The 26622-nt window shown below is 39.9% G+C and overlaps 1 protein-coding gene across 2 annotated transcripts; it reads right to left on the reverse strand.

Annotated features, from left to right (window-relative positions):
• On the reverse strand, window positions 1-26281 carry FAM161A (FAM161 centrosomal protein A). 2 transcript variants are annotated; one of them, XM_030310672.1, is made up of 7 exons: window positions 26065-26281; window positions 14790-15028; window positions 11647-12807; window positions 11125-11292; window positions 9012-9111; window positions 1018-1172; window positions 1-578 (listed from the first exon to the last, which is right to left on the reverse strand). In XM_030310672.1, the coding sequence occupies exons 1-7, from the start codon at window positions 26248-26250 to the stop codon at window positions 440-442; spliced, it is 2148 nt and encodes a 715-aa protein (XP_030166532.1). In that variant the 5' UTR covers window positions 26251-26281; the 3' UTR covers window positions 1-439. The 2 variants fall into 2 exon arrangements, with proteins under 2 accessions (XP_030166532.1, XP_030166533.1); XM_030310673.1 differs by lacking the exon at window positions 11125-11292.
• Between the last annotated feature and the right edge of the window lie 341 nt (window positions 26282-26622).

A 26622-nucleotide genomic window follows, 5' to 3' on the forward strand; every position in this document is an offset into this window, starting at 1 on the left:
TAATTTTAAGATATTTATTGATTCAGGCTTCCGAGAAAAATGTTTTCAAATCACCAAAAGCCAATACTTCTCTCTGCTCTCAATGCTAAGCCATTTTTTTCCACCCCAAATAAGGAAGTAACATATATTTTTATAACTAATCAGTTTGTGACAGCTGTGATTCTCAAATGCTTTTTAAAAATACAAGTGAGATCAAAGTTACACACAGACTATATGTAGCGATTAAAAAACCTGAATAGCCAAAGCTTTACTCTAACTGACCCAAAAACCATTCATTTGGCTGGATTTGGCCTTTTCCGGCTACACATGACTTTGCTCAAGAGCCCTGTACATATCACAAGGTTCCCACTGATGTTCTGAACACCACGAGCATGGATGCTAATGCCCAAGGCTGTAATTGACTGCAGGGGCTCAGACAGGAGACCCTACTGATTCCATGTTACTCCTTGACAGATTTCTCCTCTCCACTCTCTTCATCAGCTTCCTCTTTTTCCTTGTAAGAATCCTGGCTGTTGGTATCAATAAAATAATTTTCTTCCCCATTCTCTCCTTCTTCTGTTTTTTCTTCTTCATTAAGGCTGGAGGAAGAAATGTATCAATCTTTCACAGGAAAAATGATTTGGTTTAAAGGTCAACAAACTCTTTGCAATGTATGCCATCAAGTAGTCAGTCTTCCTCAAGTGTACGAACTCCGATTTATCAAGAAAACTCTATAGAAGTGTCAATTGGGAACTAACTTATTTCAAACCTTGATTGACTCTCAAAACTCCATTTGAAAGCATCTTAACTATTTTCATTATTTATGTCAGTCAGAATTTAAATTATTCTGCTTTAAAAACAAGATACCTCATCACCATGTAATGTTCTGAATGTGTCAAATGTTAAAATATCAATGTTTTACAACAATTCACATATGTTAGGTTAAGAGATCTTTTAAAAATACAGAACAGTTTTATGCTTTCCAGTAGGTAAGAATTATTTCAAAGGTAAACCATTTAGACATCTTATATATGTTACCTTTCTTTATCTTCAGTGAAACTTTTCATCTCTTGATTGCTGAAGTACTCAAATATTTTTCTACTTTGGCCTTTCCTTGAAACAAACTCATCAGATAGTCCTACTGCTTTTAGGGTGTTAGAATAATGCTTTTCTGCTGCCATTCTTGCATTTTTCTATAGGAAAGACAAACCTTTTTAGATGAGAACAAAAGACTTTAAATTTCCATTAAAGATGTATGGGTTAAAAGCTCCGGTGAAAATTAAATTCAATAATCACAGTTGGCTGGAAACAGGCAGACCCTCTGACGAGCAAACCCACTTGCAGGCATATTTCCAGAGAAAGTCCTATAGATGTGCCCCAAAAGACATGTACAAAAACGTTCCAGATAATATAGTTTGTAACAACCCCAAACCAGAAACAACCCAAATACCTATCAATAACAGGATGGCTAAATAGTGGTCTATTCACACAACAGAGTAAAATAAAGCAATGACGATGAGTGAACTCTAGTTGTCCATGACAACATGGATTGATCTCACAAACATAATACTAAGCAAAAGAAGTAAACCACTAGACAATACATACAGAACGTATGATTCATTTACATAAAGTTCCCAAACAGGCAAAACTAAACTATACTTGTAGGGATAGGTACATAGGAAGGTAAAACTGCAAAAACAAACAAACAAAAAAACACAACAACAGTAATGACAAAAACAAGGAAATGCTTATCTCAGAAGTTACAATGGTGGTTACCTCCAGGGGAGTGGGGGAGGGTTTCGATCTGGGAAGGGCACACAAGGTTTCTGGGGTGCTGGCAACGTTCTATTTGTTAAGCTGGGTGGTAGCCACATGAGTTTTGACCTATAGTTATTCTTTACACTATACCTGTTTTATATATTTTTAAAAATAGGCTTTTATGTTCAAGGATATCTGGAAAAATCAGGAAGAAAAGAAGTTCGTGATAGTTGTCAGAGGTTTCTTTCATTTTATGTACCTCCTGTAATTTCTACTCTTTACATGCCACATCTCTAATCCATCAAAGATGATAAAATCATCACTGTTCTTGTCTTTACTCTGGAGGAAGCAATGGATACAGCAAGAAGGATAAGAATTTTGATCTGTGTTCAAATCTCCAGAAAGTTGTTTCCTGGCTTTGGGACCCGTGGAGCTGAGCTAAGATGACCCTCTCATACCTGAAGCAAGTTAGGAGTCATCACAGTTCCTGAGACCACAGGCTTTCCAGGGTCACAAGATGACTGGGGTTCACGCTAGTGCCTCAGTTTTAGTCAACTTTTACCTCCTATGAGCGGATATGAACTAGTATAGGGCCAAGAATTGCCATCTGGGGGGGTGCCTGGGTGGTTCAGTCGGTTAAGCAACTGACTCTTGGTTTCAGCTCAGGTCATGATCTCACGGTTTGTGGGTTGGAGCCTTGTGTCAGGCTCTGGACTGACAGCGTGGAGCCTGCTTGAGATTCTCTCTCTGTTTCTCTCTCTCTCCCCCCTTACCCATGCCCTCCTTCTCTCAAGAAAAGAAAAGAAAAGGAAAAAATTTCCATCTGGACCTCCAACTAAAGCAAGGTGACTAGGAATACACTAGTTCCAGTGCCCCAGTGGCATCCCATATTGGAAAGAGTGTGGGAGAGTACCCAGTCTTACCCCCAAATATATCAAACAAAGAAATTAAGACACTCCCTCCACCCCCACTAAGGTTAAGCAGTTTGCTTAAGGTCACAAGGATAATGAGTGATAGAACCAAGTCTCTTGACCAGTTCCTAGGTCTGTTCCACTCCACCATGCTGCTTTCTCTAAGTAATAGTGGTCATCCTGGAGTTTGAAGGTGGCTTAAACCTGACTTCAGCAATGCAGGTGTCAGTATTGATTTGCCTAATCTACGGACTCCAGCATAATGAGGGAACATGGCGTCTAGTGTTCCGTGGGAGGAACCAAAATAGCAAAGACCGATTACAATGGATAAACCACCACCGGTGATTTCCTGATGCTCTGAAAAACTGAAAAAGCACTACTAAATCCACCCACTATGAGTAGCAACAATTTTTGGAAAAGTAAATAAAAACGCATTCAGAGGCTATGAATATCAACAGACAAGCCTCGAGGAACTGAAAGTCATGGCAAAGTGAGAAGAACTATGCCCCCAAGAATGTAAAGCAGAATAAGGAAACCCCAGACCTAACTTTAAATGCATTAAGAACAGTATATGCTGATCTAAACAAATTAAATATAAGAGATATTAAAATGATACCAAAGTTAGTACTCATAAGTCTTCATTTGAATTTGGCTTAGAATTTAATTTAACATCTACTCAGTTAATAAACCCTGTGATTTCCAAGAAACAGGACAACACGGTTTGTTCTGTATTGGATCATAGGCTTACTCTGCTAGAGAATAACTCAACAGCAGCAAGACCACAATTAGCCCTAACAAGGGGATAATGCATAAAGTTGTGAGTGAATTTATGAAATAACAGCTGTTAATTAGCAGCAAAAGTCACAGCAAAACAGGCTGTGAGAAAAAAATTGTACTAATTTATGTTAACAAAACCAAAGCAGTGGTGAGTCACCGCCAGTCACTCTATATATAGAATTAATTACCTTTTAATATTTTATATCATGGTGAATAGTGTATAATTATTCTTTAAAAATTTTTTTAAGTTTATTTACTTATTTTGAGAGACAGGGAGAGAGAGAGAACAGGGGAGAAGCAGAGAGAGGGAAAGAGAAAGAATCCCAAGCAGGGTCCACACCGCCAGGGTAGAGCCCAACATGGGGCTCCAACTCATGAACCACGAGATCATGACCTGAGCTGAAACCAAGAGTCAATTAACCGACTGAGCCACCCAGGCACCCCTAGTGTATAATTGTTCTTAATTGAAACAAACATTTCTGGGGCGCCTGGGTGGCTCAGTACATTGAGCGTCTGACTTCAGCTCGGTCACGATCTCACAGTCTATGAGTTCGAGCCGCATGTCGGGCTCTGCACCAACAGCTCAGAGCCTGGAGTCTGCTTCAGATTCTGTGTTTCCCTCTCTCTCTGCCCCTCCCCCTGCTCATGCTCTGTCTCTGTCTCAAAAATAAATAAAAACATTAAAAAAAATAAAAAAATAAATTTTGAAATAAATATTTCTTCCTTGCATTTCACCATGCAAAAGAATTATAGACAATGAAATAAAAGGAGCAATTAAAATAACTATGATTATTTTATTTTACTACCAAATACTGCAAAAGAAAACTAGTGTTTCTTCCACAGGAAACCAAAATAACATGCAATGATGAGTTTGTCTACAAATCAGTGCCCTCATTTGAAGGGGGGAAAGTACTTATTTTTCATAACCATAAGTTTCATTTATATCAATTATATCATTTATTTAATTACTGAATACTTATTTTGTAACAAGTCCTCATGGAAGGTAGTGGGTATAGACACAGGAAAGTGTTTTGGACAAAGGGAACAGCATATGTTAGGGCCAGAAGCGGCAGAAGTAGCATCAGCTATGAAACTGACCTATGTTTTCAACATTTAAAACTTCTTCATGGGTTTAATTTCACATGACTACTTACTTTGCTTCATTTTCTCTGTGCTTAGAAACTGGGAATTCAAAGCATGGCAAAACGGCTTACTCACGCTGAGACTCATCACTAATAGGTCAGGGCAGTGCTCGCAGCCTGGGCTAATCCCCCCCCCCCCAAATGAGAAGTCATTATCTGGCTAATTTGATCATGACAGTTCAGTTTTGGTTCAACAAATGCTTAACATCTCTGTGCCAGATGTTCTCCTAGGTGCTGGGTGCTGGAAATACAAAGATTTGACCACAACCTTCAAAAGTAACTAGCTAGAAGGGAAGAGAGATCCTGAAACAGATAATTTCCCACACAATGTAGCAGGAGCAAAGACAGAGGTATGCTGAGGGTAATAAAAAAAAAAAACAGAGGAAAGGGTACTCAATCCAACCTGGGAAACAATTCAAGAAGTGATTTTATAGGAAGACTTGAAAGATCAGGAGGAAAAATAGGAAGAAGCTCTAAGAGTGTTCAGAAACAGCATCAACGAAGATTTCAAGTTTGAAACTAGTAGTCTGGTATGATCTGAAAGAAAAGTTTCTGAAAGAAACTAGTTAACCTCTTTAGAGGTTAACAGGGATCAGAAAGTAGAGGATCTATACATGCTAAGACTCATGGGGTTATCTTCTGGGAGAAAGCAGGACAGCTTAGTGTTAAGTGCTTGGAAGGATTGACTTGGGTCCAACCCTAGTTCCATTACTAACTATGAATCTTACTACTTACATTCTTTGAACTTCAGCTTTTTCCTCTGTAATATAGGAATAGCCACTTTGGGAGGCCAAAGCCTCTGACTGGCTCAGGCCATGATCTCACAGTTTGTGAGTTCGAGCCCCGCATCAGGTTCTGTGCTGACAGCGTGGAGCCTGCTTTGGATCTTGGGTCTCCCTCTCTCTCTCTCTGCCCCTCCCCTGCTTGCATCTCTCTCTCTCAAAAATAAATAAACTTTCAAAAAAGGAATACCCACTTTGTAATATTGTTTGAAGAAGTCAGTGACAAGATTTCCTTCTTCTTTTTTTTTTTTTTTTTTTAGTTTTTTAAAGTTTATTTTGAGAGGGGGAGAGGGCACAAGCAGGGGAAGGTCAGAGAGAGAGGGAAGAGAGAATCCCAAGCAGCCTCCACACTAAAGTGCAGAGCCTGATGCAGGGCTCAAACTCACAAACCAGGAGAACATGACCTGAGCCAATACCAAGAAAGAGCCACTTAACCCACTGAACCACCAGGTGCCCCAAGATCTCTTGATACCATTCACTGAAAATGAGAATGAGTGGAATCAGTGAAAATGGATGATCATCATCGTTATCAGAGATTATTCACTACATATTCAGGGTTAAGATTTGGCAAGGGAACGGGAATAGTAAAGTGAAGATATAATGGGTGGCTTTGCAAAGAGCAAGGCAGGAAAATGAGTCAAACCATTACAATAACTCACACAGGAGACAACAGAGATTTCACCTAGCATTTCACCATTGGGAATGGAGAAAGGCAGGTCCAAATATTATTTAGGAAGAAAACTTTCCAGGTCTCTCAGTAGCAACTGAAAGAGGGAGGCAAAGTGGTTCCCAATCACCAAAACTATGGTCCAATAAAAATAGGAAATCAAAGAGGAAGATCTAGTTTCAGGCAAGATGAATGTAAGATACCTGTGGGAAATCTCTGTAGACAGAGCCACCAGACAAACAGACATAAAAACCTGCAGCTGGGAGCTGGAAATAACTATTTTAGGAGCTAAAAGTCAATCACTTTATGCTAAATAGAACAGCTTATGATGATTTTTCCAAGTTGAAACTGAGATTTTAAAAAAAGAAACCCACCCCTTAAAATGAAAAGCATCACATAAAATTATATACAAATCTGTAAGTAAAGGGTTCCCATAACTTTGAGAGGCTGTAATGTGTAAATTCAGTTACAATACATCTCTGTCCTCAGTGAGTCACTGAGAAGAAGAGTTCCTATAATGCTAACAGGAAGCTCCAAATGTAACAGGTTGAAATTCACAACACCTGTAACTTCCAGTGATTCTGTCTATTGTTAAGCTATGTCACCCATTAGAACACCTCCCTTTTGAGAGGGATGTGAAATTGACAAATATTTTTTAGGGGGAGATTATAAAACCGAGTACAAATTTAGTAAAATCAGGGTTCATTGTCCATACGATCTAATTATTTTTCCAGTGAAAAGGAAGCGCTTTCAGTAATTGTAGGTAAGAATGAAAATTACAGACTCACTTAAAAAAAAAATCAACAAAATGAAAAGGCAATGTACTGAATGGAGAAAATATCTGCATATCATTTATCTGATAAGGGGTTAACATTCAAAATATATAAAGAACTCATACAAGTCAACAGTAAAAAAAACAAATAATCCAATTTAAAATGGGCAAATGATCTGAATATTGTTCCAAAAAAGATATTCAAATGGCCAACAGATATATGAAAAGATACTCAACATCACTAGTCATCAGAGAAATACTAATCAAAACCACAATGAGATACTACCTCACACCTGTCACAATGGCTATATCAAAAAGACAAGAGATAACAAATGCTAGTGAGGAGGTAGAGAAAAGGGAACCCTTGTGTACTGTTGGTAGGACTGTAAATGGAAAACAGTACAGAGGTTCCTGAAAAAATTAAAAATAGAAATATGAGGGGCACCTGGGTGGCTCAGTTCGCTGAATGTCCGACTCTTGACTTCAGCTTAGATCATGATCTTGTAGTTTGTGGGTTCGAGCCCCATGTCAGACTCTGCACTGACCATGCAGAGCTTGCTTGGGATTCTCTGTCTCCCTCTCTCTCTGCCCCTCCCCTGCTCTCTCTCACTCTCTCAAAAATACATAAATAAACATTAAAATAAACAAGACAGAAATAGAAATATGATAGAATCCAGCAATGTCCAACTTCTGGGTATTTATTTGAAGGAAACAAAATCACCATGTTAAAGAGATTATCTGTGCCCTCACATTCAATGCATTACTATTTACAATAGCCAAGATATGGAAACAAAATAAGTGTCCATCAAAAGATTAATGGATAAAGAAAATGTGGTATATATGCAGTGGGATACTATTCAGTCATAAAAAGGGAAATCCTGCCATATGCAACGATATAGATGGACTTTGAGGACTTTATGCTAAATGAAATAAATCAGAGGAAGACAAATTCTATATGATCTCACTATATGTGGAATCTAAAAGCAAAAACAGAAGAAACTCATAGAAAAACAGATCAGATTTGTGGTTACCAAGGGAGTTGGATGAAAGTGGTCAAAGGTATAAACCTCTAGTTTCAAGATAAATAAGTACTGGGAATGTAATGTACAACATGATGACTCTGTTAATACCACTGTATGGTATATATGCTAAGGTATAAGATGCTAAGAGGGGCACCTGGGTGGTTCAGTCTGTTAGGCTTCCAACTTCGCCTCAGGTCAGGATTTCGCAGTTTGTGAGTTCGAGCCCTGCATCAGGCTCTCTGCTGTCATCACAGTGCCCACTTTGGATCCTCTGTCCCCCTCTCTCTCTCACCCTCTCCCCTGTTCACACACACTCTCTCACTCTCTCTCTCTCTCTCTCAAAAATAAATAAACTTTAAAAATATATATATTTTTGGGGCGCCTGGGTGGCGCAGTCGGTTAAGCGTCCGACTTCAGCCAGGTCACGATCTCGCGGTCCGTGAGTTCGAGCCCCGCGTCGGGCTCTGGGCTGATGGCTCAGAGCCTGGAGCCTGTTTCCGATTCTGTGTCTCCCTCTCTCTCTGCCCCTCTCTGTCTCTCTCTGTCCCAAAAATAAAATAAAAAAACGTTGAAAAAAAAAAATTTTTTTAAATATATATATTTTTTAAAAAAGCTGCTGAGAGAGTAACCCCTAAAAGTTTAGATCTTAGTAAATCCTAAAAGTTTGGTGACTACATGAGGTGATGGTTATTAACTGAACTTGTGGTGGTAATCATTTTGCAATATATGTATACCAACTCACTACGTTGTACACCTTAAATTTATACAGTGCTCTAAGTCAATTATATCTCAATGAAACTGGAAAAGAAACTGGCAGAAATAAATCTGATTCCATTAGCATTTTGTTTCATTTTTTTAATTCTTCAAAGACTTACAAATTGTATCATGAAGGCTCACCTTAATATCCGGCTAAGTTGGTATTAAAAAGAAAAGACCAGCCATGAAAAACAGGCTGTGAAACATTTTGAATACGACTGGATTAGCAGCATGTTATCAAGCTGACATGTCTTATCAACGAGATTCAATGCTCAGATTTGAGCAAAAACTTACTTGACTGATTTGATGAAGCTGTCACAGAAACAATATGTCTCAATAAATTGTATACAACATATAAAAAAAATGGACTGTAAATTAGGAGCTAGAGATGCTAAATTAAAAAAAAAAAGGCTGACAGTAGCTCTTAAATTCCAACAAACACAACCTGAGCAACTCTTTCAAATAGTAGCGGCCTGTTTTTTAATTTTTCTTCTCTCTCTTCTAGTTCTCGTTGGTATTCTCTCATCCTTTCCTTTTCACTCTTTCTAAAATCAAATAAAAGGAACAGCATTTTAAAAAGAAATAATAACTTGCACATATAACATTTAGCTTAGACGACAGATCAGAAGTTAAATTATGAGCACAGCTTACAGTTTACCACAATTCCTTTCCTAGACTGGTAAATTTTTATGGACTGCAGAATAAAATCCTAGGTTGTGAGAACACACCTTTACATACTGGGAACAATCTGGATACTCTGATGTTTCTGAAATCTTCAAGATTTAAAAAAAATTATGTATTAAAATGCTTCAAACTGGCCTGAAGAGATGAATGAACACCCTCTTATCTCATTTGTAAGTGAAAAAAAACAAGAAAATTTAGTTCAAATTAGATATCTTTTCTTTAAGGAATTTCTTCTGAAAAACAAGACCTTGCTCCTTCTTTTTCCTCATAAGTGAGATCTCCTATAAATCGGTGGCAGAGTGAATTAAATGGGAGCAGGTCAGGGGAGAAATGGGGACTATGGGAATAGAACATATAGAAAAAAGGAAGCAAAATACATAAATTCACAATAAATGTACTTACTACTTGGATAAGATCCTATAATGAACTAAATTATGCTATTTCCTCTATGTAAAATATACTAACTTTACCAAGATAATAAGATTTCATGGATTAGAGAAAATAATTGTACTATAAAATGCTAATTATCCTTAATTATACACAAGATTGGTATTATGAAAAATCCAGTTTTTCTTTCTTAGGGTGAACAGTATATTTCTAAAAATTATTGCTCAAGTTCATCAAATTAAGCTCCCTCTATCACTGAATTACACTGATATATATTATAAGGGATAGAAACATAATATACATTATAAAAGAATATAATTATTATTATTATAAATAAAAATTTACAATTAAAAAGGAATACTCATAATTAAAAGCAAATACAGGGGTGCCTGTATGGCTTAGTCGGTTGAGTGTCCGACTCTTGATTTAAGCTCAAGTCATGATCCCAGGGTTGTGGGATCGAGTCCTGCATTGGGCTCTGTGCTGAATCTGAAGCCTGCTTAGAATTCTTTCTCTCTGCCTCTCTTCCCCACTCCTGCACTCTCTCTCTAAAATAAAATCATAAAATAAATAAAATATAAAAAATAAAAGCAAATATAATTTGGGGGGTACTTATAAATCAGATTAAAAATTAATTAATCATATTACTTACCCAGCTTAGGGGGAGATATTTTCCTACTTAAACATGAACATTTTTACATAAAAATGTTCCTCTGGAACACTGGTTTTCAAACTTTGTGCTGCAGAATTCCAGTGTTCGTGAAGGGGTTCTGCAAATATTTTTATTTATTTATATTCAAACTGCAACGGAATGCAATACACACCACTAAACATTTATACACACGTGTTAACTGACACACATAACTGATGTTATTTAACATCAGTGTGTTAATTTGTGATATTAGATTTCATGCAGACCTCAGAACAAAGCTCTGTGACATATCTATTTATTGAAGAATATTCTTAGATTACATGGCAAGCTATTAAAAAAGAGCTTTGTGTGAATCAAAATTTTTCTGTTTACTGAAATTAAAATTAAAAACTTAAAAAAAGATTTTTCTCAAAATTAGTACTGTGCAATCAAAAATAGTATAAAGAAGGAGCACCTGGCTACCTCAATCAGTAGAGCATATGACCCTTGATCTCAGGGTTGTATCATGTTCAAGCCCAACAATGGACATGGAAACTACTTAAAAAAAAAAAGTATAAAGTATAAAAAAAAGTATAAAAAAAGACTAGATACTAACATAAAATTACAACTATGAACTATGGCCACAATCAATATGAAATGTTTCAATTCATCAATATGGCTTTATGGTCCTTACCATGAGGTGAGTGTGAATGAGAATGTGTGTACGTTGAATTTAAGTAACTGATGGCAACTTAATCTGGAAACTAAAATACTAATCAATCTGTTCATATATCGTATCCACTGAAAGAAAGTTTGAAAACCAGTGATCTGGAGGTTCAGGATTCTTTTATGATACCTGAGAGACATGACTCTGGATTTAGACATTTGAGCTAAACTTTGATGTGAGTCATAAGCCTTAGCCCGGGTCATCAGGAGTTTCTGCAATTCTTTCATCCTTTGCTTCTGCTTAGTTAGGATCCGACTTCTCTCTTCTTCCAACATTTTCTTTTCCTCAAGTGATCTCCTGAGGGCAACAAACTAAGGCTTAATTCACTTTAAGCCAGTGAGAATGCTGTTTAGCAAAGATTTAACACGGGAAAATTCAAAGGTTGAAAAAAGGCAACCTTTTGTGAAGGCTCTGACTTGCAAAACTAGAAATCAACAGGCTAACCTTTTCTATCCCCAAAGATTCATAAAATACAAAATACATTCATTTCTTAGCAGAACACCCTCTGGCAAAATACTCTATATTATACAGTAAATATATCACCAAATATAATTTTTTCACATTTTCAAATTCACCAACATAAAATCAACAGAGCTGCAAACACGATTTTAGCAACCGCGAGTCAGCTGGTACGATATCCTAGTTATTTACCTTGTGGCTTGTTCTCTTCCTCTGGAAGACACTGTGGGCATTGGAGGGTTGCAGTGACAAGGCACAGGCTTTGCACTTGCACTTCTTGCTGGTGACTTGTGCCTTGGAGACAGATAAGCCCGTGTTTCTTTTAAATGTTCTTCATCTGCTGCAACGTCTGCCAAAATTTTTTCTCTCTGAGTGGATGCATTGGAGGCTGCGTGAAGATCAGATGGTTTACGGACAGTTAGGAATTTTGAAAACTTCTGTTTCGAGAGGCGTTTCTGATATCTCTCGGGAAGGTCTTCAAAATCAGCAGTTTGCCACCTAAAGTTGTGTTTACACTTCAACTTTTCAGCCTGTTCAGGACCCTTGAGCTTCCTTGCAGCACAACTTCTGTGACCTGATCTGCGAGGCAGAGGGGATGAATTCTGTAAAAGCTCTTGGGCTCTCAGTTGCATCCTAATGTTTCTATACGGCTCTTCTTCTAACTTTCCATTGGTAACTGAACCATAAGTAGACCGAGGTATAGGTCTGGCCTTAAATCGATTTGTTTTCTTTTTAGACTTAAACAAGTCTCTCATCTGCTTATCCCGCATTGCTTGCTTCTGTTCCTCCCTTGCGATAAACTTAAATGGCTTTTGTGAGGCCAAAAGAGCTTCTTTGTTTTTCTCCTTCATATATCTCCTGCGTTCTTCATTTTGCTTGACTATGTCATGATAAAGGGGGAAAAAGACAAATGCAGGAACTGGATTGGCTCGGAATTTTTTCTTACACTCTGATTCCTCCTCTTGTTTTTTGAGCAGTTGGTGTACCATTTCAATATCTGGCTTAGATTTCATGTTTGCTTCTTTTTTCCTCTGTTCCCTAATCATCATCTGAAAAGGTTCAGGTACTGTAACCTTTGGTACCCATTCTCTTGGTTTCTTCTTTGTTTTTTCAACTGGGAAGTCAGCATGTCCACACTGAATATAATCTTCAACAGAGAAGTTTGTCCACATGTTGTTGATCAGTTCTTTAGCATAGCTCATCACTCTCTTTTTCTCAGGACACTCTTTTTCTAAGTTGGGCAACTCATCTTCAGAGGAAGACATAATCAAGGAGGAACATTGCCCTAAATCAGGCTCTGAAAAGGATGTCATTAATGAGATACGGTGATAGGAGTTCTTTTCTGATTCAGACCTAAATGAGAAGAATAATTAGATTATGCTCTCAGTTGCATGTGACCAAATATACAAATTAAGAACTAGATATTTTGTTTTTTCTTTTAATATAAAACAAATTTTTTTAAATGTTTAATTTTGAGAGAGAGAATATGAGTGGGAGAGAGGCAGAGAGAGAGAGGGAGACACGGAATCTAAAGCAGGCTCCAGGCTCTGAGCTGTCAGCACAGAGCCAGACGCAGGGCTCGAACTTGTGAACTGCAAGATCATGACCTGAGCTGAAGTTGGACGCTTAACCGACTGAGCCAGTCAGGCATCCTGAGCACTATATATTTTCTAAGATCAAGGTATAATCAGTTAGAAGATAAGAGCCTATAGATAAGGCTTCTAATTATCACTTTTATTTAGAATAGAGTTAAGAGATGCCTATAAATTATCTAAAATTCAACTCCCTCACATTACAGGGGAACCTGAGACAGCAGAGGCTCCTTGGGTGTAAACTTTATTCCATTCTCTACACGTTTTCCAGAGTCACCATCTTAAAACATACATATAATCATGTCACTCTGCTTCTTGAAACTTTTCTATGATTTGTCATTGTAACAAAGTCAAGTCTAGATTATAAAGCCCTTCAAGGCTAGCCGCTGTCTGCCTTTCCGTTTCACCTCCTGCTTCTCTCTACTTCCAGTTTCCAAACATTTTTTTCTTAATGTTTGTTTTATTTTCCAGAGCGAGAGACAGAGTACAAGCAGGGGAGGGGCAGAGAGAGAGGGACACACAAAATCTGAAGGAGGCTCCAGGCTCTGAGCTGTCAGTACAGAGCCCGATGCAGGACTCGAACTCAGAAACCGCGAGATCATGACCTGAGCTGAAGTTGGACACAACCAACTGAGCCACCCAGGTGCCCCTCCAGTTTCTAATCTTAAGTTATATCCAATCACATGAAGTTCTTCACACACACCGTGATTTCTCATGCTGCCACGCCTCTGCACACATGGTTTCTGTTGCCTAGAAGCCCACTCCTGGCTTCCCACATCTGCTACAGCTATGCCTCCTTTAAGACTGAACTTAGATATGACAGGTCTGTAGAAAATTCCTGCCTGCATTCCTCTACCAACACCATAACATAATCAATTGTTTCTTCTTCTGTCTCTATAACACTGTTACATCATGTTGTATTGTAATTTTTGGTTCTCAGCTAGTTCTTTGAGCTCCTCGAGGGCATCTCGATTTTGGCTCCTCAGGGGCCAGGCAACGCCTGGCACATGGGAGATGCACAATTAGCACTGACCAACTGGATGAGTTAAGAGACTTGCCTCAAGTTTCAAAACAAGAGAGTTTACAGTAGAAATGGGTCCAGGAATTACAGACTATTTTGAAAACCTGAATAAGATTTATATCTTAGATCTGAACACTTTGTACTTTATATTTATACACACACACACAGATATACACATACATATTATAAATATATATACATATATATGTGTGTGTATATATATATACATGTGTGTGTATATATATGTATATATATATATATATACACATACATATATAACTTTTTTTAAGTACCAGAAGCTGGAAAGTTTATTAAAGTGAAAAGTATACTCTTGAGATATTAAGGGGAGGGGGATAAAGAGAGAGAGAGCAGAGTCGTACTTTGTATTTTTAATGATCTCATGTTAATCCACATACTGTAAACGGCTTTTAAAATTAAATTTTAATTTTTATCATTTAAAAATGGCCAGACTAAATATTTTGATACATAGCTACAGTTCTGTAAGTGGCAGGTCAGAGAGAAAAGACTAAATGACCACCAAATGACTCTCAAAACAAGTAGCCATTGGTGGATAAGCCATTACACATTTTGAATAAAATCCAACCTCTGTATATCATTAAAAGTACAAAGGGACAGTAGAGAGAAGATATTCTGAGATAGTTTTGTTCTGCACTTTTAAGTATACATTTTACAGCCCACAAATAATACATGTACAAACTTACCTGGAAGAGACACTAGAAGCTTCTTCCCTAATGATCACTGGCTGAACTTCCTTTAAATTTAATTTATTCTGGTACATTTTCTCTAATTTTGCCATAGTTTCCAAGTGGGCAGCTTTCAGCTCTTCTAGTTTCCTAAAATAGTCTTCATTAGAGTGGTAAACATCAGAGAAGTCCACAATGTCCTCACCACTTATATGTGTTTGTGCATCCACCTCGGAAATGTTAGTGTTAATATTAGTCTGGTAGGAAGGAAAAAAAAAAACCTGTTACATGGTATTTCGAATTGAAAGACAAATTAAAATGACACCAATTCCCAATGCTGCTTCTTAAAGTGTACACTTAATTAGGTTATATGTTACTTGTGGGCTACATACATATAATGGATTCTAAGTTACTTGTGGGCTATGTACATTTTCCCCTAATGACATTTTATTAAGAATGAGAAAGAGGGGCACCTGGGTGGCTAAGTCAATTAAGCATCTGACCCTTGATCTCAGCTCAGGTCATAATCTCAGAGTCGTGGGATCTGGTCCTGAGTCAGGCTCTATGCTGACAGCGTGGAGCCTGCTTGGGATTCTCTCTCTCCCTCTCTCTCTGCCCCTCCCCTGCTCATTCACACGCACTCTCTCTCTCAAAATAAATAATCATTAAAAAAAAAAATGAGATAGATAGATATCAAATTGCCAGAAAATAAATGCTATTTAATTCATTTTATAAATGATGGTTAGATTCCTAGGTCATGTACTAACTCATATACGATAATAGAATAGAACCAAACCATCCTTTATAAACAACCTCCTTCTGAATTATACTTTTTTTTTCTCAAGGAAAGTCCTTTATTTATTATTTTTGTTTTTTAGAAAGAGAGCATGTGAGCAGGGGAGAGGGGCAGAGGGAGAAAGAGAGAGCATCTTAAGCAGGCTCCACACTCAACACGGAACTGATGTGGGGCTCGATCTCACAGGATCAGAAGCCTGGAAAGAGAGGTTAGGGTAAGCAGGAAATGGTTCGTTCCCACTTCTCATGACCTGAGCCCAAATCAAGAGTCTGATGCTTAACCAACTAAATGAGATGAAGAAAAACAGTTCTTCCTGCTGCAAACCAGCCAAAACAGCCCCAAACCCTTCCCTAGCTGGGCTCCTACAGTGTTGGCCCTGAGGGTGTGCCTTTGGAGAAAAGATAGGGAAAGGGAAAAGTCAGGGAAATGGGAGAATGAGGACAGGGGAATGGAGGGAACTTCTCATTGGTTCACTAAGAAGCCAGAGAGAAGGACACCTATATGCCTCAGGACAAAACAGGAAGTGGGGGGCGGGTAGGAGAGACCATCAGAACAACAACTTCTGTGGGCAACAAAAGCAATAGCTCCCATGGGTGACAGGGACTGTCATAGTGACAAGAGAACAAGAGCAGTATAGTATCATAACTACACATAGCACAGCTATGCTATATACAGGTCATGCCTAGAAGGGTCTGACTGGTCTTCCTCCCTCACTCTTTTCACACACCTTCCAAAGTTCTTTAACTTCAACAACTAAAAAGGTAAAACCCCATTTTCTCTGTAAAGAAAATAATTTTAATATTTCTCAGTTGAGATACAGGTGAAATTATTTATGATGCTATGCATAAAAGACTGCTGATCATGGTTTTAAATTTAACCCAGAGCATGAAATAGACTGAAAGTGAAAAAAGCAGGTTTGCCATAGAAAACTATAGATCAAATCTGATAAGATTCTAGAAAAGCGAGTAGCTTCTCCCAACAGAAAAATTCATAAAATCAGCTGTCTACAAATAGTTATAGGTATGGGCTTTTTTTTAATGGACTAAAAACAGTGTACAAGAGGCCAGTGCTGTACCACTTGGGGTAACCTAAAACAAATGAAGGAAAACAAGTTTTCTTTGAAAGAATTGGTAAGCAGAAATTCATTACCAATGAATTTATGACTCAGAGAATTGCTTTATATATACCCTACAACTCAAGTAAGAGAGTTTTCTGATATCTTCTGCTGTTTCTGTATGTGCTCCTCACCATTACTTAGCTGTGGGGATGAGAACTTTGTTAATTTCCTCATTCATTAACTTTTTGGAGACAACCAGCATTCAGCTGGCTGCTAAAGATACAAATCAGATAAAAACTCTACCTTAGAGAAGCTTCTGGCTAGTTTACCAGAGGACATGTACATAAATCAATAGCAGACTGAATGAGACAGACAGAACTCTTGACTCCTGTTCAGTTGAACAGGGAGACAGAAGAGTCACCATGTATGTCACTCTATAAGACACCATGAAAGCTCACAGAAAGAATGCCTAATTCTGACTAGGGGGAAAGAAGAGGCAGAATTTGCAGAGGTGAGCCAGACTGGAGACATAAAATTGGATGAGGACAAAGTGTGCCAGAGACCAAGGAAGCAGTGAAAGACAAAGAAATCTGAGGCACAGTGCTAGAACATTCATTGTATATTATTATACCCTGTGGCAATGCAACTAGCAGGTAGTATGATCTCAAGGAAACCAAGGCTCAGAGGAGTTAGGTGACCTGCCTGCAGTCACACAGCTAGGAAGTAGCAGAGCTGGTATTCAATCCCAAATCTTTTAGGCTCCAAAGGCACACCAAAGTCCTCCCAAGGACAGGAGAGGTTTTTTAGCCACAAGAGGAAGGAACAGGCATTATGTGTTCAGAGAGGGAGTCTCAGCAGGGGTGGGAAATTGGGTATATGGAGCCCAAGGGAGGGTGGGAAACAAAGTGAAAACGGCAAGTTGAAAGCCCCAACCAAGAGTCCAGGTTGCCAGGCCATAGCCAAGAGGAGCCTTGAAGGATGTGAGCAGAGGAGTAACACCATGATGATCAGGAGTCTTCGCAGCAAGGAGGAGGGAGTGAAAGAAAGCTAGGTTGGCAGCAGTTAATGGGCTATTGCAAAGGTCTGAGTTAGAGATATTAAGGGCAAAATGAAGGGAGCAGCACCAGGGACAAAAGAAAGGAGGCTTGATAATGGCCTGGATTGTGGGCAAGAAAGTAAAAAGCTTTCTGTGTGGAGTGCTGTCTAGGTACATGACGGTGCTGTCATTCATCAACACAGGGAATACCGCGGCAGACAGTGTTTTAGGGAAAGGGAACTAATCTCTGTCTTAGACACACTAAGTTTGAGGGGAGAGTTGGGCAGCCAGATGTCCAGGAAACCACAATGCACACAGAAGTGACAGGTACAGCCTTGGATGTGGATAAGGTTGCAGAGCGATGAGAGACAAGAACCTGAGGATGGAAATGTTGGCAAACACCAACATTTAAATAAGCAGGGAGAGGAGGACTGACATAAAGGAGAAAGTGACACAAAGACCAAGTGATAAGGGTATTCAAATAAAAGGAGCTTTAGTTTGGTTTGAGTTTGGAAGATAAAGGAAGGCTTCCTGGAAGAGGTGATATTTGAGATGAGTCAAAGAATGGAAGAATCCAGAGGGTCAAAGACAGTGAAGGGGGGAAAAGGAAAGGGGTATTCCAGATGAAGTTAAATGACATTAGCCAAAGCAGCAGGGGTAGGTGACATGGTGGGGAGCAAAGTGCAGGATAAGAGGGGAGTAAAATGCATAAAGCAGTTTTGGGGACAAAGCATGAAAACGGAGGTTAGGGTAAGCAGGAAATGGTTCCCACTTCTCATCTAACTACTGGCTCCTAACCACTCACTGGTCACCTGGTTTCAGCCCCCCTATAATCCTTCAATAAGAAACAGTTGTATGGAAGTTAAATAACTTCAGTTTTATCATGCCTTGGGAGAAAGATTATAGGCATGGTGTCAGAATTCTCATCCAAGCCTAGGTTCTGCACTTCTGTGATATGGGCACTATCAGTTTTATGATACATAAAATAGATGTGCCAGGTGTTAAAACTATTGTTTCTTGGCTCCAATGCCACCCAGAATTCTATACCCTGTTATGTGATGCTGGGGATGGGACTCCACAAAGAATGTTTCTGCTTTGCCAGCTGTTCCCCAGTAGACTCTAAATAAATAAATAAATAAATAAATAAATAAATAAATAAATAAATAAATAAGACTAGAGGGAAACTGCAAAGCTGGAGGAGGAAGAAGGGACTTTATCCCTTTCTGTTAGTTCTCTGTCTGCTGAGTCTCCCTAGCAGCAGTTCATTCTAGCAGCGGTAACTGACTCCAGTTTGCAGTTTTTCCAATGTTCACAGAATCAGCAAAATCACCTCAGGACCTTTGCACTTGGTGTTCCTTCTCCCTGGGATGCTCTTCCTTCAGGTATTTGCACAGCCCACTTGCTCACACCTTCAGGTGTTAATGAAATGTCATCTTCTTAACAAGATTTCACTGACTACCCTATTTGAAATTACAACCTCTCCCCACCCCCCCCACTCATTGTCGGCCTCCCTTTTCTGCTTTATTTTTGTCATAAATATTCACCTCCAACTGACATCTACATGAAGTTGCTTATTTGAGTACCATATACCTTGCCTCCCTACCAAAAAATAAGTATCCCAAAGGCAATGATTTATCTGTTTTGTTTGTGGCTGAGTTCCCAATGTCTAGAAAAGTATTTGGCCAATGGCAAATACTCAAGAAATATTTGTTGGATGAATGAATATAAGCCAAAAAAAAAAAATAAAAAAAATTAAGTTTACACAGAGGGAAGACAGGTATTCCCTCACATAGGACTGAATCATTTGAAGAAATACTGGCTGCCCTAAAGAGCTATATTCTAATCCACATTAAGGAAAGGGCTTATTTTCCAAAGACTACAATTAATATTCCAAAGAACTATTTTTAGGCAAAAACATCCGTGTGCTCTTCATTCATTCTTTTAGAACGTGCCTTAAAAGGAGGCCTAATAAGAATCATTTTCACAAAAAGGATAAAATGTATTTGGACCTGGAAAAACTGTTTGAAAAATTATAGAAGGATTAACTAGCTTCTAACAAGATGGAACCGTAATCTCTACAAAGTAATCTCTACAAAGTATACTTAGGCATTGACTTTGGCATACTATCCACTCCATTTCAGCTTAATACTTCAAACTTTTCAGATAAACTGATCTCAAAACATTTTATCTAAAACAGACAAATGGTGGGGCGACTGGGTGGTTCAGTAGATTAAGCATCGGACTTCGGCTCAGACCACGATCTCACAGTCCATGAGTTTGAGCCCTGCATCGGGCTCTGTGCTGACAGCTCAGAGCTTGGAGCCTGGAGCCTGGAGCCCAGAGCCTGCTTTGGATCTATGTCTCCTCTCTCCACCCCTTTCCCAGCTCACACTCTGTCTCTCTCTCTCAAAAATAAATAAACATTAAAAAAAAATTTAAGACAAAAACAGATGAATGGTTAATAAGCAACTTCTAATCATCTCCATACAATATTTGGTATATAGAAAATATTTAGTAAATCAAATAACCTAGGCCAAGGACATTATTTTCCAAGAACCTAAAATAGTACCCTTTCCCTTTAATTGTTCAGCTTTCTATGGAATGTTGTACATGCAGCAGCCACCAGATTAGAGGATAATCTTCCCTACATTGGCTTGACCTATTTAGATGATGACTCCTTGTAGCACACGTTGCTTCATCAGTAACTAGCACTGTCAATTATTTTTGTGCTATAATTCTATCTAGTATCATCTGCAGTTCCGGAATTTTTATTTAAAAACTTTTTTGCACTGAAAAGATTTCTAAGGGATAAGGTAGATCTATATATGCTAACATGGATAAACCCCCCAGTAAATGTAAGAGAAAAAGCAAGCTGCAGAACAATATGTATAAATAAAACGTGACCATATAGGGGCGCCTAGGTGGCTCAGTCGGTTGAGCCTCCGACTTCAGCTCAGGTCAGGATCTCACGGTCTGTGAGTTTGAGCCCCGAGTCGGGCTCTGTGCTAACAGCTCACAGCCTGGAGCCTGTTTTGGATGCTGTGTCTCCCTCTCTCTTTGACCCTCCCCCATTCATGCTCTGTCTCAAAAATAAATAAACACTAAAAAAATTTTTTTAAAAATGTGACCATATATTAAAGTATTATGTACATAGGAGATAGGAGGAAGCCCAAAAGACTATACATCCAGTTTTATTTTTTAATTTTTTTAATGTTTATTTTGACAGAGGGAGACAGAGCGTGAGCAAGGGAGGGCCAGAGACAGGGAGACACAGAATCCAAAGCAGGCTCCAGGTTCTGAGCTGTCAGCACAGAGCCCGACCCAGGGCTCAAACCATGAACCGTGAGAACATGACCTAAGCTGAAGTCAGACACCTGACTGAGCCACCCCAGGTGCCCCAACTATACATCAGTTTTACAACAGTAGCTACTAATGGGCGTTGGGGTGGTCAGATTTTCTTTTTGGGGGGAGAGGTGTTAAAAGGGCCTACACCTTATTTGTAGCATTTGATAGACATATTTTTTTTTTAATATTTTTTTTTCAACGTTTATTTATTTTTGGGACAGAGAGAGACACAGCATGAACGGGGGAGGGGCAGAGAGAGAGGGAGACACAGAATTGGAAACAGGCTCCAGGCTCTGAGCCATCAGCCCAGAGCCCGACGCGGGGCTCGAACTCCCGGACCGCGAGATCGTGACCTGGCTGAAGTCGGACGCTTAACCGACTGCGCCACCCAGGCGCCCCTAGACATATTTTTTAAGATATTATTTTTGGGGCACCTGGGTGGTTCAGTCAGTTAAGCATCCAACTTTTGGTTTCAGCTCAGGTCCAGATCTCGTGGTTCGTGGGTTCAAGCCCCACATTGGGCTCCCTGCTGCCACTGCCGATGTGAAGCCTGCTTGGGATTCTCTCACTCTTCACTCTCTCTCTGCCCCTCCCCTGCTTGCATGTGCTCTCTCTCTCTCAAAATAAATAAATAAACCTGAAAAAAAACTTATTTTTAAGTAATCTCTACACCAAACATGGGGCTCGAACTCACAACCCTGAGATCAAGAGTTGGATGCTCCACCGAATGAGCCAACCTGGTGCCCCTGTAGCTGAAATTTTAAAAGGAGAACGTGTTCATGTATTACTTCCATAATTAAAATGTAACTTAAAAAAATAAAATGAAGGTTTTGTGAATACTAATACTAGAGTAAAACTGGACAATTTCTAATGGATACTTGGTGTGCCTGGCACCTCCACACATACTCCTGGAGCAAGACTCCAGTAATTGTCCTCCCCCAGCAATACTGCTTACCTTTCTTTCCCTTGCTCTTCTACTACTCTCACACCCAGCCCCCAACTACCCATGATAACTCTTCTATTTCTTTGAGAGGACAGAAACCATCAGAGGGAAGTTCACTCATCTTCCCACCTACAAGACTGCCCACTTTTGTGCCCTTTTTCTCCTTCGCTCCTGTTTCAGGGATGAAATTTCCCTTCCCTTAGCAGCATTTAACCCTTTCCCTCATCACCAAAGCCAATGAATAGGAAACTTGCACACCTTGCTGACCACTGTAGCTGGTCCTTAATCTCTTTTGCCCCCCTTTTCTCTACCTATCAAATGCTAAGTTCTTTTTTTTTTTTTTAAGTTTATTTATTTATTTTGAGAGAGGCAGAGACAGCATGAGTCGGGGGAGGGGGAGAGAGAATCCCAAGCAGGCTCTATGCTGTCAGCGCAGAGCCCAATGAGGGGCTCGAACTCACCAAACTGTGAGATTATGACCTGAACCCAAATCAAGAGAGTTGGAGGCTTAATCAACTGAGCCACCCAGGTACCCTTGTTTAAAAAAAAAAAAAAATATATATATATATATATATATATATATATATTTTTTTTTATACAAAGTCTGATTTATTTGAGAGAGAGAGAGCATGAGCAGGGAAGGGGCAGAGTGAGACAGTGAGACAGAGAGAATCCCAAACAGGCTCTGCGCTGTCAGTGCGAATCGTTGAGATCATGACCTGAGCTGAAATGAAGAGTCAGATGCTTGACGGACTGAGCCACCCAGGTGCTCCTTAATATATATATATATATATATATATATATATATATATATATATATATTTTTTTTTTTTTTTTAAGTAGGCTTGTGAGAAGGGAGATGATTCATTTTCAGAAATACCAAATAAAAGCTGAGCTGTCTAGTTAACAGTAGGTTTACAACCTATCGAAAATATGTACGAACCCTCCCCCACAATGGAGTCCCAAACCTTCACTTCACTTCATGGTTCTTTTTCCCTTCTCCATTTCATGGGCTTATTTTCACAGGCTTTACAGTGAGTATGTGCCAAAGAACAAAGGGAGGAGGGACTGAAAGTCTCTGTGTCACCTTAGGGAATGTGCATTTGCCCCTCCCCTGGTGGCACTCTGTCCCTCTCTCTGAGGGGCAGAGAGAGAGGGAGACTTAGAATCCAAAACAGGCTCCAGGCTCTAGGCTGTCAGCACAGAGCCCGATGCAGGGCTCGAAGTCACAAACCGTAATATCATGACCTGAGCCAGTGGATGCTGAACTGACTGAGCCACCCAGATACCCCTTAAATGCTAGGTTCTTAAGAGTTCTATACCAGGCCCCTTCTCTTCTTTCTCTGTACTCTCTCCTTTAGTGACTTCATCCATTCCCATTGTCTTTAAAATGCTGAAAACTCCCAGACAGAAATCTATAGTGCAGACCCCAGGACTATGGTTTCATAGGCCCAACTGCTTCCTACACATTTCCACTTGGTAGTTTCACAGGCATCTCAGAATCAAGGAAATCTCAGTTCCCACCCAGCCTGTACACCTATTCCTCTCCAGTTATCCCCAATTAAATAATGGCATTCCTTTCTATACACCTGGTCAAACCAGAAACCTGGGAATGAGCATTCTTGATTTCTTCCTCTTCCTTAGCTTTCACATCCGATCTAACAGTAAATCCTATCCATTCTAGAGAAATCTGTCCACTTCTTGCCATGTCCCCCGGCCTAGGTCCAAGCTACCACCTTTGGCCCCTAAATCACTACAACAGCCTCCTAACCAATCCCTTACTTCTGCTTTGTCAAAGTCTCCAATAATTCTCCACAAAGCCACCAAGTCATCTTTTAAAAACGTAAAAAGAAACATGCCAGATCTCTTAAGTCTCATAGGACATCCTGCTGTACCAACAATAAACACTAAACTTATCTTGGTCTAAAAGGCCCTGAATGATCAGGCCCAGCTAACCTCTCCAACCTCATCTCTCCTTGCCTCTCCTCTCCTCTCCTCTCAGCTCCCCTCCCGCCTCCCACTCTCTCTTTTCAGATCCTTAATAACACAAAGCTCTTTCTCTTTCAGTCTCAGGGCATCTGCACATGCTGTTCCCTCTGCCTGGAATGAATGTTTTTTCTGCCCCTACTCTTCAAATTGTTGCTCTTTCTCATCTACCAGGCATCAACTTAAATGTTAACTCGTTTAAGCAGAAGCAGGTGCCTGGCTACTTCTTTTTTTTAATCATAGAAGCCTGTTCATTTCTTAGCTGGTATTTCTCATCTTATAATCATTTGACTATTCATTTTGTATTTGTGACAATGTGATCTATGTCTGTTTCATTCACAACTAAATAGTCAGTGACTAGCACTTAATAACTGCTTGATATTTTTTGAAAAAGGTTAAATGTGAATTAAAGAATATTGTTTTACCCATGTCATCATCAATCACATAACAGGGCCTATGAAGTGCTATCTCCAACTGAAGCTAGATTCAGAGAACTGGCCTCAGAGCCCAATATGGGCACAGGAAGTATACCTGCAACTACAGAAATGACTGACTCCTATACCACAGCAAGCCAAAGGAGAATTTAATCTTTGGGCAAGTTGTTCAAATGACAGTCTCACCGGAAGTTGTTATTATTAATACAAATTTACATAAATCATTCTTTAGATATGACACACATTTTCTCATTGGTTCTCCTAATATCCTGGTGAGACAAAAGAGATATTATAGTTTTTTTACATACAAGAAAGAAAGTTACATTGTAATATCACTTAGCAAATGGCAGAGAATGGATCCTAATCCGACTCCCAATCCTTTTCCTCTATTCAAATCTTTTCCCTCCATCACTTTGCTCCCTTTGCTGGCTACTGAGATTTGTGTTGTGGGGAAACTTTATCATGAGTGAAACTGTTCCCAGGACTCTGACGCTGGTTTTGTTCAGGGTCTTAATCTGCTTTACTTTACACCTCAAGTAGTTTATATGTTGGTGAAATACTGACCATAAAAGATGTTGCTACAGATTTTCTTTTCTTTTCTTTTTTTTAAACATTTTATTTTTTTTTAACGTTTATTTATTTTTGAGACAGAGAGAGACAGAGCATGAACCGGGGAGGGTCAGAGAGAGGGAGACACAGAATCCGAAACAGGCTTCAGGCTCTGAGCTGTCAGCACAGAGCCCGACGCGGGGCTCAAACCCACGGACCACGAGATCATGACCTGAGCCGAAGTCAGCCGCCCAACTGACTGAGCCACCCAGGCGCCCCCATATTTTCTTATTAACAGTTTTAGTGTAAAAAGGTTAGAATTCCAAAATATCCAGTGATTTTCATTAGTCATAGGCCATAATGTTTTGTATCTGAGAATCTTTAGACAAATAGTGCTAAGAATCATTAACTGGGGGTAAGGAAGTTAATATCTGCACATGAGAATTAAAATTCAATGTTCCAGTCTTTTAAGCGAAGAGAATAAATGGCAGACTCGGCCCTCTACCTGATGGGCAGGTTCAGGACACATGTGACGCTGAAAATTGGTCAGTGAAAAGCCTGTCTCACCCTGAGGAGTTGTTTAGGAAACTAGAACCTCGGTAGTTTGCTTCTCTGGATGCTTAACTTTAATCTGTATATGATCTGCCCACTGAACTCTTCAATGGTTTTAAACACCGCCTCTCATGGGCAGTGTTACAATGCACTAATAACCAAGACTTTAAGGCGACAATTAAACACACCTGACAGCACAGCGGATTCACCTGAGTTATATGGGTTATCCGCTATTGCGAACATCAGTTTTCCCCAAGTTGAAAAGAAAAAGAAATAACTATGCCCAACAGATGCTGGAGCAAAAGGAATAAGCTTCTGTACTTTGTACTCTCTAGAAATAAAGTAAATGCTCTCCAAGAAATTTTTACAACAACCTCTTCGGTGAAAATTAAAAGATTTCCCAACGCCTCGGTTTAGAGTATTTTCCGGGGGGGGGGGGGCAGAAAGAAGGTGGCGGGCCAGATTTACTGTGTAGGGAGGAGCTGGACAGGGCGCAGCGTTTCCCAGCCTGTCCTTCACCTTGCTGGAACGCCAACCAACCCCCACCTGCACCAGGCGGACGCCCAGCCCCCGCCACCTCCCGCCCCCGCATTACCCGCGCCCGCGCCGGCCGCACTGCCTTCTCTTCCTCTTCGTCTTTCTCCTCCTCCACGGCCTCCGCCCCCAGAGCCTCTAAAGGTTCTTCGCGTTCGTACTGGGCGACCTGCGCTCCGGTGCTGGGATTTACCGGGGTTTGGAGACTGGAGGCCGCCAGCTTCGCCGCTCGGTGTGAGGCGGCCATTCCCTCCCCGCTGAGGCCTGTGCGCCCGCGCGGGCCTGCAGTGGGGAAGCTGGCGCGGCCTCCGGCAACCGGGCCGCTCCTTGGGGCGGGCGGTTACTAAGGGCTCGGTAACTAGGGACGCTACAGGGACCGCCAGGGGCCAAAAGTCCTTCAAACTCCCCTCTGGCTGCGGGAAATCCGAGACGAGCGTCTCTGGATAGTGGGAGTGAGTACTAAATCTTTGAAGGTTTAGAGGGTTGGCGGGCAGAACAGGGCATCTCTTCGCCAGCTTCGCGCTTCACCGCCTAAATGCACACTTCTCACATTACACCAATGAACCAGCTCGTTTTGTAGGAAAAAAAAAAGCGCATTTTCATTCATTGAAATAACACT

The sequence above is a fragment of the Lynx canadensis genome, chromosome A3 (genome assembly GCF_007474595.2).
Source record: "Lynx canadensis isolate LIC74 chromosome A3, mLynCan4.pri.v2, whole genome shotgun sequence".
Taxonomy (NCBI): domain Eukaryota; kingdom Metazoa; phylum Chordata; class Mammalia; order Carnivora; family Felidae; genus Lynx; species Lynx canadensis.